General features: G+C 50.5%; 1 protein-coding gene and 1 non-coding gene across 7 annotated transcripts in view; one reads left to right on the plus strand and one right to left on the minus strand.

Annotated features, from left to right (window-relative positions):
• Positions 1–17,427, plus strand: part of FSD2 (fibronectin type III and SPRY domain containing 2) — a 48,307-nt gene extending 30,880 nt beyond the window's left edge. For all 6 annotated transcript variants that reach the window (XM_070570376.1, XM_070570349.1, XM_070570363.1 and 3 more), the window contains 8 exons: positions 719–840; positions 2,427–2,582; positions 4,512–4,646; positions 5,270–5,420; positions 7,882–8,015; positions 10,007–10,139; positions 14,268–14,444; positions 16,454–17,427. In XM_070570376.1, the coding sequence (XP_070426477.1) occupies positions 719–840; positions 2,427–2,582; positions 4,512–4,646; positions 5,270–5,420; positions 7,882–8,015; positions 10,007–10,139; positions 14,268–14,444; positions 16,454–16,706 (1,261 nt within the window). In that variant the 3' untranslated portion in view covers positions 16,707–17,427. The remainder of the gene's footprint in view (positions 1–718; positions 841–2,426; positions 2,583–4,511; positions 4,647–5,269; positions 5,421–7,881; positions 8,016–10,006; positions 10,140–14,267; positions 14,445–16,453) is intronic.
• Positions 17,428–19,877: 2,450 nt separating this feature from the next.
• LOC139078497 (small Cajal body-specific RNA 15) lies at positions 19,878–20,004 on the minus strand. Its single transcript, XR_011531473.1, has one exon. It is a non-coding gene; the product is annotated as a small Cajal body-specific RNA 15 (non-coding RNA).

Raw genomic sequence — 20,004 nt, forward strand, 5'->3', positions numbered from 1 at the left:
CCAGGACCCAGACTGTGCACTGCGGAGAGCATGCACGTTACAGAGTCAGACAGGAGTTCAAATCCTGCTACCCCCATGACCTTGGGCAAGTCTAATCAGTCAAGGACCCACCTTCCTTATCTACAAACAAGGATCGTTTTGTGAGAATTAAATGAGACCACGTCTGTAAAGCAAGATGGACACTGAAGCTTAATAATGTGAGGGTTAAGTGCATGGGTTTTGGCGAAAGACAGATCTGGTTTCAAAGTCTGCCTCTGCCACTTACAAATGCTGTGACTGCCAGGAAGCAGGTGCAAGAAGACCCAGAGCCCCGGTCCTGGGTCAGCAACTTGAGGGCACTTGGCCTTGTGGAGGGGAAGCTGCGGAGAGGCTGTACATCTTGGGGTGGCATCGGGGTGGGAGCTTCTGGGTCACCAGGGGTGCTGTCAGAGGCTGTGGATCTGGAACTCATTGGCATATGACCCCCCACCGCGCTCTCTGACATCCCACCCCATCTTCTCCCTTTGAATGCACAAGCCAATCCCGCCCATCCCCATTGGTGACCTCCTGGGTCAGTCACCGAAGCAGATGGCCAAAGGCGGCCAGCAGCGTGTTAAAATAAAGAAATAAAAGTTCCACAAAGAGGCTTCTTCGTTTATTGCTAGTGGCCCAGCACAATAGCTAGACCCTGAGGAAAATGCCCCTCCATTCTTGCTAGTGTGCCTTTTTATACCAACAGACTTGGAAAATTCCTGAAAACAGAAACAGACGTGGAGATCTCGGCGCAGCCTGACTTTGAAGACCAGACCTTGGACTTCTCGGACGTGGAGCAGCTGATGGGCGCCATTAACACCATCCCAGGTGCATAGCTCACCCGGGGGCCTGCTTCACAGCAACTTCCCCCAGCCCCGAGCTTCGAGTTAGAAACTTTGACGGCTAAGAAAATCATAAAGATGTAGAAACAAGTACTTTTTCCCTCTGGCTCCATGTTTTTGTCTTTCTGGCTTGTAAGGGTGAGAGCAGAAGCTGACCTCCTCGGGGTAAGTGCTCCCCTCACTATTCAGGGGCTGACATCTGGCCCCAGGCAGCCTTGAACTATTTTCTGTTCGTAGCCTGCCTGGCTGCATAAACTCCTGCTCTCTTGCCTGATTTACACCAAGCAAGTAGCCTGAATTTCATGTCCTTAAATGTATTTATGTTCCTCCTGGGTAGCTGTTTTTAGCATAGCGGTCAAGAGATGGGCTTTGGAATCCTGTGGAACTAGTGACAAGCCAACCTTCACCACTTCCTAGCTGTATGACCTTAGACAACTTACCTAACCTCTCTGGCCCACTGGGTCAAGAGGAGATTTCTTTGAGCTCTGATGTCCATTGGATGGTCCTTCCTCCCTTCCCAGAAGGTGCTGCCCGAATAATCAGGCCCAGTCATTTGGAAGGAAAGGCCCTGTCGCCCGAGTCAGTGCTTGAGAAGCACCGACATTTTTCGTCTCCCCGCCGTGTGCAGGTCCCACGTGGACCATCACCCTCCTGCTTGCGTCCAGACCCCTGGGCAGTTTAACAGCTCCCAGAGCCCTCCCTCTTCCTGCGTCTGCTGTGGGGCTCTCCTCCACAGGGTGTAGAAGGGTGTCTCCCACTCGGCCTGGACTTGGTCGTTCGGGGATTCAGGTTCTTTCTCTTCTTCCTCACCTTTGTCACGTGGGGTCTTCCAGTCCCTGACCAAGAAGGAAAGACTGAGTTGTGGCTAATGAACTCCTTTACGTTTAGCTGTGCTCTTACCTGGATTGAGTAATTTCAAATTTTGAAACTGAGGATGTTCTTAAAAGCCTGGGATGGAGGGAGGTGCTGCCATGGGAGAATTATGTAAGAAAAACAAGTGTTTCTCTGTTGTGTGTGGGTCTGTGTGGGGGTGAGGGGGCAGAAGAATTAACCTACAGAGAAGAAAAGAATTGGCACGGTAAATGGACTCCAAAGAAGCTGGTTCTGAAAAGCACAATTTGGCCAGACCCAGTCTTCTCTCATCGTAATGAAGGAGGCGGTTGCTGGATGGAGCATCCCTGTGGAAGGCTTCGTCCCCTCCTCAGTTCACTCCAGGGCTGCGGGCAGCAGTGCTGTGGGCCTCGCTGTCCTGCTTCTTCGGATGGCGTGGAAGGGTCAGAGGACCCGCACCTGGGGCAGGACTTGCAAACCAGGCCCCAGCCTGAGCCCCTGTCCCCGACCCCTCCTCCCTGGCTCGCGTGGATGTGTCAGAGCAGAAATGGACATGCTGGTTGTTGCTTCCAGGCTCGTGGTTGGGAGGTCAGGCCTTCCTCTCCTTGTCCACTCCAGGCTGCCTCTTCCTACTCCAAAGCCCAGGGTGGCACTGGGGCATGAGTGCTCCTGTAAAGGCCCATCCCCACCTCTGCTGAAGCCTCCTCATCTGTCTTTGTCTTTCTCCCTCTTCCTTTTCAGCTCCTTCTGCTCCAGTGATAAACCCACAGGCCCCCAACTCGGCCACGGGCTTCTCGGTCCGGGTGTGCTGGAGCTTGTACTCTGACGACACCGTGGAGAGCTATCAGCTATCCTACCGGCCAGTGCAGGATGGCTCGCCTGGGAAGGACCACACAGGTGAGGCTCTGCCAGGAACATGACCCTGCTCCGGGATGGCTGAGGCCCCCAAGAGGCTGGGGCCCTGCCTTCTTGGCAGGTGGGAAGGTGGGATGGGGTGAATCTGCGCCCCCAGCTCCATGGAACTGTTGCAATCTGGGAACTACCCAGAGGATGGGTTGCAGGCGGGTGAGCATGGCAGGAAGGGCTAGAAAGGCAAGACTGGGGAAGACCGCAAGGCCAGGTTGAGGTGTCGGGAGGGTAGCTACAGCTGCTGGGTGGGAGTTGTCCTTGGGATGAGTCTCTGGCTGCACTGTGTGCAGGAATGGGGGGACACCCCTCCTTGAGGAGGCCTGGCTGGCCTGGCTGGGTTCTAGCAGGTCCTGGCATGTGAGGGCAGGCTGGCTCTCTCAGAGCAACCTTGTGTTGGGAGAAACTGTAGGGTTCATTTGCAGATCCCCATGAGGGACGCGTGGGGCTCTGCCGCCTGGAGGGCGGCTGCTGATTGGATCCACATCCCCCTAGGGAGCCAGGTCCTGGGAAGGGCCTCCAGCCATCACTGTGGACAGCTCTTGGCCCATCCTCTCCCTGGGGAATTGGAGCTGGCCGGTGTGGGGTTAGGGCCGGGGCAGCTTCCTCCCCGCCTCTCACCCCTCATAATGGATAAGCTGTTCTCCTGTCAGACAGCAGAGGAGCCCCAGCTGAGCATATGAAGGAGTCAGGGGTCAGGGCCCGCCTGGCAGGGCCTGTCCTGTGTGCATGGCGTCAGAGCAAGATTGCCGGAAAGGGACTTAGAGATCTCCATTTGATGGATGAGGAAGCTGAGACCCAGAGAGAAATGAGCTGTCCACGGGGACACCGTGAGTTATGGAAGAACCAGGACAGGAACCAAGGCCACAGGCTCCTGCTTAGAGCTCTTCTCATTGTACCAGGTCGTGCGGGTGGAGGGTTCTGAGTGCCGAAGGCGAGGGTGCTTTTCTGCTCAGGGACCAGGAAGAAAGGGGAATTCTTGAGAAAAGGAAGAGTAAGTTTAAGCGATGGTGAGTGAGGGTGAGGGTGGTCAGAATAAGGACTAAAGAGGGCATGGAGGGAAAAGGGGACATTTGAAAAGGGAGGTTGGGGTCCAAGAAGGTAGGTCTGATTAATTGCAGTTTTTGCCATGAATCAACCCTGCTGGTGTCCTCTGCAGACACACAGAAGCAGACATTGCATTGGGGCTGTGTCATGGTAATCTAGGAAGGTCTTTGAAACAGGCCACTTTGTTATAAAGGAACTGATGTCACAGGGTGGGTTAATGAGTTATCACTGCCTTTCAAGAGTCTAGAGGGGTTTGGAGGCGTATCGGTTAGCTTTTGCTGTGTAACAACACGCCCCCCCCAACACATACACACACAACTTATTGGCTTAAAATGACAAACATTTATTATTTCTTACAATTCTGTGAGTTGGCTGGGTAGTTCTTCTGGTCTGGGCCAGCTTGGGTAGCGCTGGATGGCCTACGTGGCCTTGCTTATGTATCTGGGGCCTCAGCAGTGATGGCTGGGATGACGTGGATGGCTGGGGCCTCTGCCCACGTGGTCTTGGCCTCCAGAGGCTTACTCAGACTGGTTCCCGTGGAAGTGGAGGTGTTCCCAGCAGCAGGACAAGGCCCTATACACCGGCACTTCCCAAGCCTCTGCTTGCCTCATGTTTGCTAGTGTCCCACTGGCCAAAGCAGGTCACATGGCTATGCCCAGCTTCAAGTGATGGTGAGAAAGACGGCACCTAGAAAGACAGCACCCCTCAATACAAGGATCAGCAAAGGCACACTGCAGGGGGCCGTGCAGACAGGGTTGGGAGAAATTGGGGGCCAGTGTTGTAATCCACTACAGGGGGATTCAGCACAATGAATTTGGAGCCACTTGGCCTCTTTTAGGGTTGAATTCTTGCCTTTTTTTTTTCTTTTTCCAGAGTTTACAATGACCGTCAAAGAAACATATTGCTCAGTGACAAACCTTGTGCCAAATACCCAGTATGAATTCTGGGTCACAGCTCAGAACAGGACTGGCCTCAGCCCTGCCAGTGAGCGCGCAGTGTACATGACAGGTAACGGGGCCGCTTGTTTCTGTGGCAGGACTGTCCTTCAAGGGGAGGCACGGTTTTCTCGATGTGGCAGGGCTCTTGATTTCATCTGGAAGGGCAGGAATAATTGTGTACTTTTTTCTTTCATTTAATACACCAAATCTAAATGCCTGGTACAGCAGGGACATTTCTCCTAGTTGGTCTCAAAACATCAAAAAGTACGCTCTCGGTCGCGGTACTGTTTGAACCTTGCAGCTTCCTTCCACTCCAGGAGCGTCTGAAAGGAATTCCCTGGTGTCCTGATCCGTTCAGGCTGTATGACAAATTACTGCAAACTGAGTGGCTTATAGACAACAGAAATTTATTTCTCTCTGTGCTGGAGGCTGGGAGGGCCAAGATGAAGGCGCGGGCAGATTCGTGTCTGGTTCATGGACGGCTGTCTTTTTCACTGTGTCCTCCCGGGGAGGAAAGGGGCTTCCACACACGGATGTGGGGGGACGCAGACATTCAGTCGATAGCAGCTGCTTTGCTTTTGCTTGCACTGAGTCTCTTTTGTGGGGAGAGAGGCTGAGGTTTGCCCCTTCTCTGGACGAAATGGCTGGATATGAACAGAACGGCTGTTGGTCTCTCCTTTCCCCTGCCTTTAGCGCCTTCTCCTCCCGTTATCAAAAGCAAAGAGATAAGGAGCTGCGAAGAGGCTGCGCTGATTTGCTGGGAGTCCGGGAACCTCAATCCTGTGGACTCGTACACGGTGGAGCTGACCCAGGCGGAAACGCCGGAGGCCTCGGGCGTAACTGAGTGAGTCACGGGGGGCATTTGCTGAGCACGAGAGGCCTCAACACCTGACACAATGACACAGCTTAGGAGATGCGCAGAGTCTGGAGAGATGGTCAGAATTGGTGACCTTAGTTTTAGGAGGCTTAGTTTTCGTGAGAAGTAGCTGGACTGCCATTATTGAAGGTGAGTGACGAGAGAGCGGGTAAGAACCCGTGGGTGACGCTCAGGGTTGCTGCTTTAGCCCAGCTGAGGTTTACCATCGTTCATTCGACAGGGCCTGCGGCCCTAGGTGGCGCCAGGCCGTGGGCCTCACTGTTAGTGGACTGGACAGACAAATTTCCGGCCCGTATGGAGCTGACAGTCGAGTGGCAGAAATAAAAACTGAGAAAACAAACAAATGCATAACATACACCGTGGTATGACAGAAAAAGGAAGGTAATAAGATTGAGAACGTGGTGAAGGTGGGGACTTACTTTGGACAGAGTGGACGTCTGAACTGAGACCCGGGGGAATGGGAAGGACTGAGCTCTGAGAATCGTGGGTGCAGGGGCGTGCCCGGGCAGGAGTGAGCTTGACGTACTGGGGGGAGGGGAAGACCCACCTGGCTGGGACTCCACAGGGAAGGGGAGAACGGCGTGAGGCAGAAACAAGCGATCAGAGGTCAACGTACAGAGAACATTGTGTCCATGCCAGTCGGCCACCTGGAAGCTCATCTTCGTCCCCTGGCGGTGGAGAGCTGGAGGGCTTCACAGGTGGATGAGGGCTGGGCTCAGACCCTGCGAGGCTACAGCTGTGCACAGTGGAGGAGACGTGGATGTACCTCTGGTTTACAACCAGGCAGTCTAGAAGCTTCCGGAAGAGGAGTGAACCAGCCAGGCAGCCCAGTACCGGCCACCAAGTCCCGCGGTTGTCCTGCTGTGCAGCGTGGGATGCACCCACCTGGCCCTGGAGAAATGGAGGAGGGGGAGTTTGGGGTCAACGGTTAGGGAGGCAGATTCTTTGATGCTAAATGCCAGGCTTGGTGCCTGACCATCCATCCCACCCAGCCATCTGTTCCGAGTAGAGTTCCTGTGTCCACAGCCACATCAGGGCTGACCTTGGTCATTCACTTCTAGAGATACTCAGGTGCAGGGAGGGAGGGTCCAGGGGTTCTGGACCCCCTGGATGGGTCAGATTTCCCTTGCAATTTGTGCTGATACTTTAGGAGCATCTGACACCTGGGACCAGCCCATAATGATGGGGGTCCTCAGAGGGCTGGTCAGCGACCTAGGTCATCTGATCTGGGGTGGCGCCTACTTTCCTAGCACAAATCTCATCACGGCATCCCATTGCTCTGAAGAAAAGGCAGATTCCTTCACAGCTTCTGACCCCTTCCTGCCTCTCCCGCTTATCCCACACCAGCTCCTCCTCCCTGTCTGGCTCCAGCCACACTTGTCATATTTTAGTTCCTCCTACTTCCCATGCTCCTTCCTGCCACAGGGCCTTTGCATGTGCTTCTTCTTCTATGTAGGAGACTCCTCTATTCACTTTTCATGCAATCACCTCATAGTCATTATTCAGAGCTCAGCTCAAAAATCACCTCTCCCCCTATTGTACACCTTATTTTCAACTTGTCATGGTTCCCATCCTCCATTTCTTCCAGGGATGACTTGAGGAGTGCCTCTCTTCCTGTCTAGACAGTAAGCTCCATGAAGGCAGGGACTACATTCTGTTTTCCCCAGGGCCTCCCTATACAGTGCCTGGAACCTAAGGTGCTTAGTTAATGTTTGTTGAATGACTATGTAAAAGCGCCCTCTGGCCTGGAGCGGCTGCCTCAGAGGTGACCTGGACAGCCTGGCCTCGTCAGGCGAGGGCATCATATCTGTCAACAGGCATCACTCTGAAGGCTTCTCTTCCCCAGTGGACTGAAATGGAGTTGGCAACCGCAGGAACACAGACAGTGGCAATTACAGGCTTGTGTTCCTGTGGGGTACAACTGGAATAGATTGGCTTCTTCCCAACAGGCAGCTGCTCTCAAAGGGGTTAACCGCAGTGGGCTTGGTGGGCCTTTTCAGCTCTGGTCAGAGTCCCTTGTTCATAAAGACAGATCGAGAGCCTGCCCTGGGCCCGCACTGTACTGAGGTAATGGTCCTCGTGCTCTGAGAGGTTCTGATCCCGCGAGACAGATGGAGGCACGCTGGATTGCATGCCGTGCTCGCCTCCACGGATGCAGCGTTAGACGCATGCCAAGCACCGTGCTACGGGTCTGGGAAACCGGGGTGGGCAGCTTGGAGGGCAGACAACCACAGGAGGAACAAGGAAATGAGGAAAGTGGCCCCGAGGCCGTTGGAGGGAGCACGGAAGCGGGCTGACACTCGAGGCCATGCTGATGTGGGTCAGAGGAGGGGGGCACGAAGGTGACTTAAACATCCCAGCTTCGCGAGGCTGGCCTGGTGCTGGGCCCACCGCCCCACAGTGACTGCAGCTCTGCTTCCCCGCCCAGGTCTGTGGTGGGCATCCCGACCTGCGAGGCCCTGGTGCAGCTGCAGCCCCGGCAGAGCTACACAATCTACGTGCGCGCCCTCAACATGGGGGGCCCCAGCGCGAGGAGCCAGCCTGCCACGGTCCACACCACAGGTCTGTGCCCTGCCACGTACTCTCTGGGACCCAGAGAGACTGCTTGTGGCAGCCTCCCTGCTGATATGCCAGGGAGCTAGGTGTGTTCACCGATGTGAACACGTGGCCCGTAAGGGCGGGAAGGGCTCAGGGCTGAGCACTGCCCTGCAGTGCCCCTTGACAGATGCGGAGACTGAAGGCCCAGGGCGTAGAGCAACCTGGTGGCTGAGCAAGCATTGGAACTCAAGGTTTATCTCCACGCCCCTCAGGAGGGCTGGAGGCTTGTCACGCTGGACCTGGGTGGCCCGGACACCTCATACCTCACACAGGCTGAACACCACCCCTGGGACGGGGTCTTTAGGAAATTCCTCCTCGGCTCATCTCCCTGTTCCCATTATCAGCCCAAGCACCTCCCTACCCACAGGCCCAACTCAGACCTGGCCCCCGCCTCCCCCCAGGCCCTGACTGGCCCTAGTGGGTACCCATATCCCCAAGTCCAGCTCCTCCCCACTTCTCACTTGCCTTTGATGCCATCGAATTGTCACATGTCCTGTCCAAGTCTCGAGTGAGCAGAGCCATCACTAGAAACGTGCCATACACCTCCTGCTGTCCCCAGGCTGCTGTGGCTTTGTGTCCTGAGCTTGCCCACGGTGGCTCTTCTCACACCTGAGAGAGCAGGGCCTGCCCAGGCTGGCTGATTGAGTGACGTGCAGGTGAGCAAGAGAAGAAGGAGCCTGGGCCCAGGGCTCCAGGGACAACAATCCCTTGACGGGGCTCTTTCACTGAGGGCCATTGTGTCATTATGTCCTCATTTCTAATGCCAGGAGGAGAGGTATGGGACTAGCCCCCACTTGTGTTCCTTCCACACAGATGGAAAAACAAGGGAAGTGGCCCCGGAAGGTGGTGGGGCTGAGCCCTGGTGTCAGGATGAGGGTGTTCTTTCCTGATGTGCTGGGCCTCCCTTTGGTTGGCTGGTACTTCTGATTTCCTGTGCTGACCTGGTGTTTTGAAACGTCAAATTCTGGCTGTTTCAATAAAAGAGAACAGAGCAAAGGTACAGCCAGCTCTTGACGATTCAATCCTCTCTGAATTCGTTTGTTCAAATAATTTTTTAAGAGTGTATTTATGAAAAACTTAAGTGAACATGAATCAGCAAAAAACACTATATATTCAACAATAATCCTTGTTTGGGACTAGGGAGCAGGGAGCAGGGGCTGCACGTGTGTCAGCTGCAGGGTGGGAAGCTGCCTCGCCCTCGCCAGTCAGCTCAGATAGCAAATGAAATTTCCAGCAGCATCGAATTGTGAAAATAATTGTGCACAGCTTGATGGCAATGCCTGAACTAGGGTTTGAGACAATGAGAAGTGATAGAATGGGAACTTAAGAAAAGAGGAGCTTGGCGAAGAGACGATAATGGAGAACAAGTTTCTATGTTCCTACATAATAGATTTTTTTTTCACTAAATAATTTTTTATTCAGTCTATTCTGTTCTACTTCTTGAGGAGCTGTGTAAGCCTGATTTAGGGATGGCTATATCTCCTTCCTTCTTCCCCAGTGCCCTAAGTGGAAGTCGAATGTTGAATTTTGCAAACCTTTGTCATATTGATCATTAAGAATTCCCTCAGTACCGTTTTCCCTCGGCAGGTAGGTTAGAAATTCTTGTCCCTGTGCAGGCATTTATAGCCTCGAAGGTAAGAGCACAGCCTCTGGACTCAGAGGGGCTGGGGTTCGAGTCTGAGTTCTATCCTTTGCTAAGGGTCACTATGGGGACTGGATGAGGTTAAGAGTCACACCCAGCTTAGCCTAGTACTCAACACACAGTGACAGCCCCGTCCATGGTAATGGCCATCATTACCGCGAGGGTCATTATTACTGGAGGTCCAGGCCTGCTAGCATCACCCAGGAGCTAAGCCGGCGGCGTGTCGTCAGCCCTCTGCCTGCAGGGAGGGTCAGTGTTGAGAAGGCAGTGGCGTGACTGGCTGGGGACCTCCCTGTGTGTCCTCCCCTTGCAGGCAGCTACTTCCACCTCAACGAGCAGACCTGTCACCCCTGGCTGACCATTTCTGAGGATGGGCTCACGGTTGTACGAAGCGAAAGGAAGACCTCCGCAGGGGAGCTGCCCGCCAGCAACACCCGGTTTACGAGGTACTTTATCAACCGCTCACTGGAACATTCTGTGAACCTCCCTAGTAACGCTGTTATTCAGGTAAAACTGGATTATGACAAACAGATGCAGCCTTGAAGGGGGAAAGAAATCCCGGAAATGAGTGTGGGGATAGGGGCCGGGTAGGGAGGGGAGGCTGGGGATGGGGGAGAAGGGATCCGGGTGGTGCAGGCAGAAGAGACTGCGGTGGCCACTGACTCCAGGGCTGCCAGGGCTGGAGAGTCAGGTCGGGAGGCGACGGGATGAGGGTCATGTGTCCGGCCGTGAGAGCACAGAAACAAGAACCCGGCCTCCCAGTGAGAGCCCGGTGCTCCTTCCCCCACATTGCGAAAGCTCCCCCAGGAGAAACTGGTGATCGAGCGAGCCTCGGCCAGAGTCAGTGGGGAAAACGGTGCCCGCACCAGTGTGCGCCCAGAAGTGGGGGTGGCCACCAAAGATGCACGCTGTCTGTCTAGATCTATTGCTCTTTCCAGAGCTTAGTATGCGATGTCGAAGTGATTTATATCTACTTTCCTTCCAAATACTTAAAGAAGGACTGAAATAAGGGGCAAATGCACTCTACTGTAACAGCAAAATTAAAGCAATGGAAGAAAAAGAAGAACATAGATAGGCAACAGCTAATTCTGCTCCTAAGATTGATTAAACATTAAACGTGGCTCTCAGCCTCCTAGTAGTCAGGGCAAAAAGAGGTCTCGGTAGGCTGACTTAAGAGTCAAGAAGATCTTCTGAGACAGAAAAGGGGCTCTCCTATGGGGGCCGGAGGTGCACTGATGAAGACTGCATCCAGGCCCCTTGCCTGGTCCTCCCGGTCCCCACGCTGACTGCCCGCGGGCCTTTTTCACTGCGTATGTGTTACACACCTCCTACATGTGAGCACTGGCGTGAAAGAGCAGCACTGCACAGGGCATGGTGGGACGCAACGTTATCCTTTCCCACCTCTGCCCGTTCAACCCAGGGTTGGGGGCATGGAGAGGAGAACCAAGCAATAAAGCTCCTACTTGTGTTAAAAACAAAATTCAACTGAGTACATTTTAAAGATTTTATTGGCTTTATACAATGATTCGTGAATTGGGCAGCTTCCAATCTAGCAGACAGAAAGGAGTTCCGAGGAGCTGCACAAAAGGAACGACATTTATAGGCACAAGGGAGCAGGAACAAGGAAGCTACACTAGGCAAAGCGGTGGGTTGGCTTTGGCAAGGTTACTTTCCTCAAGGGGATGGCAGGAGTCTGTCAGGCGGATCGCCCAACTGGTGCTGATCAGGCGACTCCTGATCAACAGGTTTAAGATTCCGTTTCTGGGAGAGCCAAAACTGGAACTAACTTGTCTCGGTTTGGTGACGTCCCTTACCCTAAGGGACTCCATTTGGGGCCTGCTGTCCTGTTTTCAACATTGGCTGTACCAGTGTGACGTTTAAAGCTGACTCTTTCCCTCACGGGCATGCCCGTGGGCTCCTCAGCAATCCCCCAGGTAGGCCCCTCTGATGGCAGTCCCCCTGCCTCTTGTGGCCCTCACAACCCATCAACCTCCAACACTACAACTCTAGGCTCTTTCTGCCGAGGTCTCCTCAACCCTTGCGGGAAGCTGTCTTGGACAGAATCCCCTCAAAACAACAGAGACAGCACTCCTCTGGTGGGTTCCAGTCACACCTGGTCCTCTGAAAACACACACCTGCTCCACTCTGTGTGTGAGCTATGAGAAAGCTCTCTGGGGGGCCGGCCCATGGCCGCGTGGTTAAGTTCCCACGCTCTGCTTCCATGGCCCAGGGTTTTGCTGGTTCGGGTCCTGGGTGCGGATGTGGCCCTGCTCTTCAGGCCATGCTGAGGTGGCATCCCACATGCCACAACTAGAAGGACTCACAACTAGAATATACAACTATGTACTGAGAGGCTTTGGGGAGAAGGAGACAAAAAAACAAAAAGATTAGCAACAGATGTTAGCGCAGGTGCCAATCTTTAAAAAAAATACAGCTCTCTGAGCAGACACAGCCTTAAGCATCTTCAGTTCCAACCTGCTGGTGTTACACTAAAAGTTGCAAAACCAGTTTTTGGCCCCCTCCTTTGCAAGTCCTGTGTAGGTGGTATAGTATCTCATGTTGAAATATGGGACTACTCACCGCCTACTGTCCTGTTCTTGGCTTTTTGGGGTCCAGCCAAGCTGCGTTAGAGTCCCATATATCTTGTTACCAAAACATCTGTTGCGTGTGAGACACCACGCTGTGTGCTGGGGTCAAGAGCTGGAACCACAGCCCCTGCCGACCTGAGACTCAGGCAAGTGGGGGAGACACATTTGTAAAAGATACCCATATAAAGGGTAGGAGTACCAATAAGGCATCGTAGGAGTCTCAGGAAGGAAGCTTCTCGGAGGGGCAAGGTCTTGAAGGATAAATAATTCTCCAGGCCAACAAGGCAGATCCAGAGCCCTGTACATGTACAAACAATGGGGGCCAGAAAGGTCAGACGTTTGGAGAACTACAGTTTAGTGTTGGCAGCAGAGGGTCCATAATGGGAAGAGGTGGAGGACGAGGCAGAATAGATCAGGTCCAGTGCAAAAAAAAAGTGTGTATTTTATCCTTTAGGTGGTGGGAATTGTTGGAGAATTCAAGGAGCGGAATGACGTGATCAGATTTACGTTTCAGAAAGATCACACTATGTGGTGAAGCGTGAGCTGAGGCAGGAAGGGGAGAGGCAGATGGGGAACACGGAGACCAGAGAGGAGGCGGTGGAGGCCTGAACGAAATCAGCAGGAGGGTGGACAAGAGGGCGATGGATTCAGCAGATAATCAGCACACAAAACCAACACGGAGAGCGGCCAACTGGCTGAGGGGCCAGCAGAAGGACAGGTCAGGCAGGGACTGTCATAGCATTGCCCTATTCACAGGGTGCTCCTCAAGAGCTGGACACCGTCCCAGCACTTTGCATGGATTCTCTCACTGAATCATCACGACAGCCTGTGAGGGCCATGCTATTATCAGTCCCATTTGACAGATGAGAAAATTGTGGCACAGAGAAGTTAAGAAATTTACCCAAGGGCACACTGCCATTAAAAGCTGGAGTCGGAATGAAACTAGAAGCTGAGCTTGTAGCCACTATATTATTCCTTAGTTTTCTGCCTTGGGTCACTGCGTAATGAGTCTATTAAGCAAAATGCAGAACACGTGAGCGCTACGTACCCCTCCCCACCACAGCCAAACACAAACTTTCGTAGGTGGGAGGGGGAGGAATGTGATCATTTCAGTTTGGGACCTTCTGAGTTAGAAACAATGGGGGGGTGGAAACGGCTGGAGGTTGGAACAGACATGGCTTCATTTTACAGATGAGGAGTTCACTAATGTGCACACTCCTTCCCAAAGCTGTGGGTGCGCACTCAGAAACTGGGGTTCTGAGAGTAGAGTTAATGTGGTAATGACAGCTGGATAAATGTGCCTGGGGACTTGGGAGCACCATCGATTGGCTAACGTAGGAGGCTCCTGCAGGAGGTGGAATATTCACTTGGGAGATACTGACGTGACCTGATTTCCACCGAGAACCTTGCTCTGTACAGGGCTTTGTTGTGGAACAAAACAGAACTCTGACCTGCGTAAGGGTTGCTGTTCCCAGTGAAATCTTGGAGACAGATTGTGATAATTTGTGAGGAGTTGGCTATTTTGTTCTTGGGTCTGCCTCTGAGATGGGAATTCTCGTCTTCTACCTGTAGTTGTCTCTAATGGCAGCACCGGCTCAAAGACCCTCCACGCTCAACCCGCAGCCTGTGGTTCCTCGCCTATGCTACCTTCTGTGAGATTTCAATCCCTTTCTTTTTTATGAATAAGTGAACCAAACCTTTTCCATTCCTATAAAAGCCTAACCACTTAAAAAGGCAAACACAGATTTTCTATTGGTTTGTCTCCTCCTGTCCCGTGACCAGCAGTGTGACAGTCCTCTCCTCATCTTCAGCGTCAGTCAGGGGAGCTCTGAGAGCCCAGGCTGGGGAGCTTCACCAGGGAGGTGTGCAGCACACCTGCCTCCACATTCACAGCCCAACTGACTGCCCCGGCGGTCGGTGTCACCCACCTGCACTGCCAGGCTTCGGTCACCCCAAATCACACATGCTTCCACTCTCTAAAACCAGGTGTGTTGCTGTCTTGGGAAACCTAATTCCAGTCCGAGGGCGCCACTACTGGGAGGTGGAGGTGGATGAGCGTTTGGACTACACGGTGGGTGTGGCCTTTGAAGATGTCCCTAAACAGGAGGACCTGGGAGCAGACAGCCTCTCCTGGTGCCTGAGGCACACGTTTGTGTCATCAAGGTAAAGTGAAATCTGGCTACCCAAGACTAAGATTTGCTTTTGAAAGAACAGAGAAAGAGGTTTTCACTAGCAATAATTAAGGCCCACATTATGTTTTGTAAAATATTCTAAGGTATTTCCCTAAAGACCAGATAAAAAGAGAAAGAGCAGCTTTGGGTACTTTTCTTTCAGATAAGAACAGCTAAATTCACGGAGAGCTTATCACGTGCTAAGCACTGTTCTACACTCTTACATGTGCTCCTTCGTTTACTCCTCACCATCGTATTCTTCCATTTTATAAACAAGAGAGCTATGCCTCACAGTAGTTAGATCCACCCACCATGATTCAGAGCTCCCAACACGATCCACCCAACACAATTCAAACCCAGGCAGTCAGACTACAAAGACAGCTTCCTTAACCACTACGTGATTGCTTTTTTCATTTATGTTCAACTGCAGTGTTATTAAATGGATGCAGTTTGATTTGAAGCCTCAATTCCATCTTTTTAAGTAAACGTGGGCAGACTTAATGGTTACGGCTCATTCTGGTTTGCTTCTGCTGCTGAGCCCTCTGTCCTCCATACATGGGGTAGTTCCATAAAGCTGCGAAAATCACGTGAGGCCCAGGCCAGTGGACACTCTCAGGCTCAGGCCATGGCTACAACCTCCCTTCATCTCAAAAATTGCAAAAAACATTTACCACCCCACATTTCCTGCACCCCTTGTACTACAGGGCCTCTGGCCCATATTTGCTGAATCCTATTGTTCCACCCGATGTTCTTTGCCCGTGAGCCTCCATCATGGTTAAACATTATCTGTCACGCCCAAGTATAAGTGGGAAGCCCAACTTTCCACCTCTAAGATATTTAGACTATAATGGACTCTCCTAAAACTCAGACCCAATTTGGGGAATGCAAGAAGTCCTATGCACTGAGCCAAATATTTTATTTGGAGATTCTGCCTGAAGTAAGATTAAAAATCCAAGTCTCCCCGCCTGGAAAGGTCAGAACAAGGGGCAGAAGAAACTGGGGGAGCAAAAAGGAAGAGAAGGGATCTGTGTGCAGCGGGAGGGGTGGGGAGGTTAGGAGACAGAAGAGAGAATGAGAAAGGGCAAAAAAGCCCAGCGCTAGCAGTCCCATCTTGGAAAGGTGTGTGTGTGTGTTACCAGTGGAGGATGAAGGTAAGGCATCCTAGCTGACTCGTGTTTTTCGGTTCAGTCGTAGACTATTGGTGGTGGGAGGAGTGTAGAGGGAAGGACTCATTTAGCTTCTGCTGGCTGCTCAGTTAAAAAACAAAGCTGAGGGGAAGAGAAGATGAAGCGGGATGGAGACCCGCGGCCTTGCTCTGACACACCTGGATCGCATTCTAAGGATTTCATCCCAGTCATGTGGACGAGCATGCTGGCGCACACGGCTCTTCAAACATCTGTAGGTAGGAGGGTCAGGAAATTCCTATGGCCAGCTTTGGTTTCAGCCATTTCTCAGAGCACGCAGGAGAAGCCACCTCTGCTCCTGGTGGAAAGCTCCCTAGGCGTGGTGAAAGGGCGCTGGCAATACACCACACGGAACCGTGACAGGCCCCGGACACCCGCTCAGAAAGTTTAAGGACTGGATGCCTTAAGAGCACTTGTGCACAGATTATCCCCAAAGGCCCATTTTATTGCACAAAAGATCATTAGGTTCCCTGTTTCAAATGTCTCTATTGCAGGGGATTACACATATGAACCTTGAAATCTAAATTTTTAAAATGTACTATTTCTATACATATTTTGATGCAATATCGGTTTATCATACTGTATATAAGCTTCTTATGTTAAGCAGTTGCTCAAAAACAGTTTAAAAATATAAGTTTCTTAGGCCAAATTTTAGAGAAGAGATAGAGTACAGTTTTAGAAATGGCCTGTTCCTTTGGTAGTCACTTAATAAAAGAAAATAATACAATCATAGGAGTATTTGAATAAAATTGGTATGAAATGTTCTGTAAATAGCCCATCTACAGAATTTCTGAAGTTTTGTTAATTGAATCTTCAGGCACAAGTATGAATTTCTACACAACAAGACGACTCCAGATATAAGAATAACGGTTTCCCCAAGGAAGATTGGCATTCTGTTAGACTATGAAAATTCAAAATTGTCATTTTTCAACATGGACATTTCTCAGCATCTATACACATTCAGTTGTCAGTTTCACCAATTTGTGCATCCCTGTTTTTCTTTGGAAAAGCCCGGATGTCTAAAGATACATAATGGCATTTCAGTGCCCAAGCATGTCACCTGCTATTAGACCCTTCCAATGGCCAGCTTCCTGTCTCTCTTCTGTACCAACCCCTCTCCCAGCCACTCAAGCCTCAGCTGGTTGAACTTGGCATTCAAGCACCAGGCACCCAGCACAATTTATGGCTCACATGATTATCTGGCAGCCTGGTGTGCTGGTGCTCATTTCACCTGACCTGGATCCTAGTCCTGTGTGCTGCCACCTGTGTAATGCTACGCTAGTCATTACCAGGCCTGGCTGTAAAATGAAGGCTCAGACTATATGATCTCGAAGGTCTTTCAAGTCATCAAATTATATTAGTGTATTTGTGTATATGCAAAGTATCTGAGTCTTCAAGGCCCACAGAGCTTGGGGAGGGGGAGGGAAGAGATACATAAGTGTTAGTGGCTCTAACAGCCCCAGTGACATTTCATTAGTCAGCCAAAAAGACTTGAGAAGGCAAGAGGCTACCCACAAAGAGAAGCAGGGGAGCCACGTGCCCTTCTCCTTTCCTGTTTTCCCAGTAGTCAGCGGCACTGTGATGAGTTTCTCCCACTGTACACTCTTTCTAACAACCTGTTCCTCTCCTTCATGGTACTTACTCCACTGTAACTCTGAAGTGACCTTTGTAATGTCTGATTCCATGAAGGCAGGACAGTGTCTGTCTTGTTCATCACTGAATCCCTAAGGGCTAACACACAACAGGTGCACACCAAATACTTGCTAATAAATGAGTTTCTTCTTCATCCAAGCACTGCTCTCCTGCCTCTCACTGCTCCTCCTGTGAGGGATGGCAGGGCTCTTTCAAAACTAAAACAAAGGACCTACGGCCAGGAGATGGACAAACCTGGAGGGGAGGCAGTACGAAGGGACAGAAGGGCATCTGCGACTTGACAACAAGATTGGGAAAAATGGGACTCTACGCTTACACGCTTCTTCGTGGTCGCACAGCAGCCTACACATCAATGTGGTGCATGCTGGGGGATGCGGGAGTAGATTTGGAAAAAATAGAAAATATTAGTTGCAACTATTCTAGGAACTCTCATGGAATATAGAGAACCAGATTTGAAATCAGAGGACCTAGGCTTGACTGCTACTTCGTAGTTACTTTGCCTTATGACCCTAGAAATGTTACATCATCTTCCGGAGCTTCTTTTTCCCTTTAAAGAGAGAAAAATAATACTTGTCTTTTAAGATTGGGAGATTTAACGACAAACATGAGAATGCATAACAGTCTATGACATATAGCAGATGCACAACAATCCTTTAAAAGAAGGCAGCAGCCCACCGAGGTGCAAAGCTGAGCCCTGGTGGGAGAGGGGGCCTCCAGCCAGCAGCTTTGGGGCAGCCGCCTCACTGCTCTCATGCCCTTTGGCGACCTCAATGCCCAGCGCCATCAGCTGCATTCCTGGCTGTCCAGTTCAAGGTTCTAGTTGCCACTTAAAGCTCTGCACACAGCCTTTTCAAGCTTGAGTCCAGAGGCAGAGTAAATGACTCCACTTGTGAAGCAATTCTCAGAGACAATTTAGGGTCGTGCCCCATGGACGCCTCCAAACAGCTAAGCCCCTCATCTCATCACTTAAGGTTTTGTGTTAACTGAAAAACCTGTCACTTTAAAACTTTCATGTTTTCCATCACACTCAAAGTCTGACACAAGAAACACCTCATCTCCTATCTCAAAACTCTGCCTACTGGTATAAACACAAGTTCAGATTCCTGCATTAAGGACTCACCTTCACAATCTTACAGCTCATCACACACACACACATACACACACACACACGCCTGCCCTGCCCACCTGGATCACTACCCTGGAATAAGGAAGGTACAACCAAAGTAAGCACAGAAATTATTCAAGTTACAAGCAACTAAAATATACATATGTGTATATTAAAAAATGTTCTCAGCTTCTGAAATACAAACAAGCAAGCAGGAAGTAGGACATCAGAGATAAGGCAAAGTTGAATTCCGGGTTCTAACAGGCTTTATGAAGCACTTCACATGAATATGAACATGGATAAAATGGATAAAAACTCAGCACATATAAAGTTTTAATAAAAGTTTATTTGACCAAGAAAAAATGGTCTAGAATTAGTTTTGACATTTAAAATCCACTTAATTTAAACAAGGCAGATGACCTTGCATCACAATTATTCAGCATGAAGAACCTTTGTTTAAATATGTTTCTCATCTTCTAGAAGAAGAAAAAATAAGTCTAGAACAGAACCAAAACAAAACTTTGGTTTTTTTCGTAAAATACTGAAATTCCTTAAAATGCCATGAACCATCTGCTGAAACTAAATTTCAACAAGGGGCTGGATTTACCTCAAAGCCATGTTCACCTGCAACCTGCTGATAAATCTGTTAAAAAACAAAACAGAAAAAGATTTTTAAAAAGTCAGACCACTGTAGCCACAATTCCTGATACTGGGCAGTTAAAACAAAAGACATCGAAATCTGTTCTTTTCTTAGCTTTACCTATCACTTTATAACTCCTGGGCACGTTATTAACATAAACGTTGGCTTTCCCACCTTAACAAAGGGAAAAGGGAATAGGTAAAACCACCAGAGTCTCGGTGTAAACTAACGTGGGTTTAGTAATGCTGAATACTCAGAATTTAAGGCACCCTTATTAGATGGGGTTGGAAAGTTGGTTAGAGACTTGGGATATAAAATGACGCTGGTTTCTGGGAAAATTAAATTGCCTTTTATTTGGAAAAGTGTACGTTTAATAACTGACTTCCTGCTGGTTCAAACAATGATATGTAACCACTTGTACACATCCAATAAAGTATTTCTGAGGCACGTGCTTGGTCATCAGCATAAAGCAGTGCATGGGCAACAAGGCCTTTTCCTTATACTTCTCATCCTCTACAATTTGTTAAAATCACAGTCTTACATGGCTCACACAATGGCAGCTGCCCCCAGCACAATCCACCAGGATGTGGCATTCTGCAAATGAGACGATGTGGCTCTCTATCCAAAGAGGTTTAGCTACAGAAAACTTCCCAGACCCTGGTGAAGCCCGCACTACAGGAAAGGTCCTCCCCTCCGCTTCCCTAAACACCTTCTCCAGTTTCTGGTCCCCTTCCTATCCATTAGTAGAGCGAGAATCTCTTGAGCTCACTCTTTCTCCACCCTTACTCATCTATACATTTACTATTCCTATTTTCTATGGGAAGACAATGGAAAGCGTACCATTGCTGTTGGTAGATAAGTAGGTCTTGAATTTATTTTGCAAACAAGACCTGTTCTATCTACCTTTTCATTTAGGAGGCTAAAAGCAGAGTCAGCTTGACTTCAAGGACTCTATTTTCTTAGTCTCCAG

Source organism: Equus przewalskii, chromosome 1, assembly GCF_037783145.1.
Source record: "Equus przewalskii isolate Varuska chromosome 1, EquPr2, whole genome shotgun sequence".
In the NCBI taxonomy this organism is placed as follows: domain Eukaryota; kingdom Metazoa; phylum Chordata; class Mammalia; order Perissodactyla; family Equidae; genus Equus; species Equus przewalskii.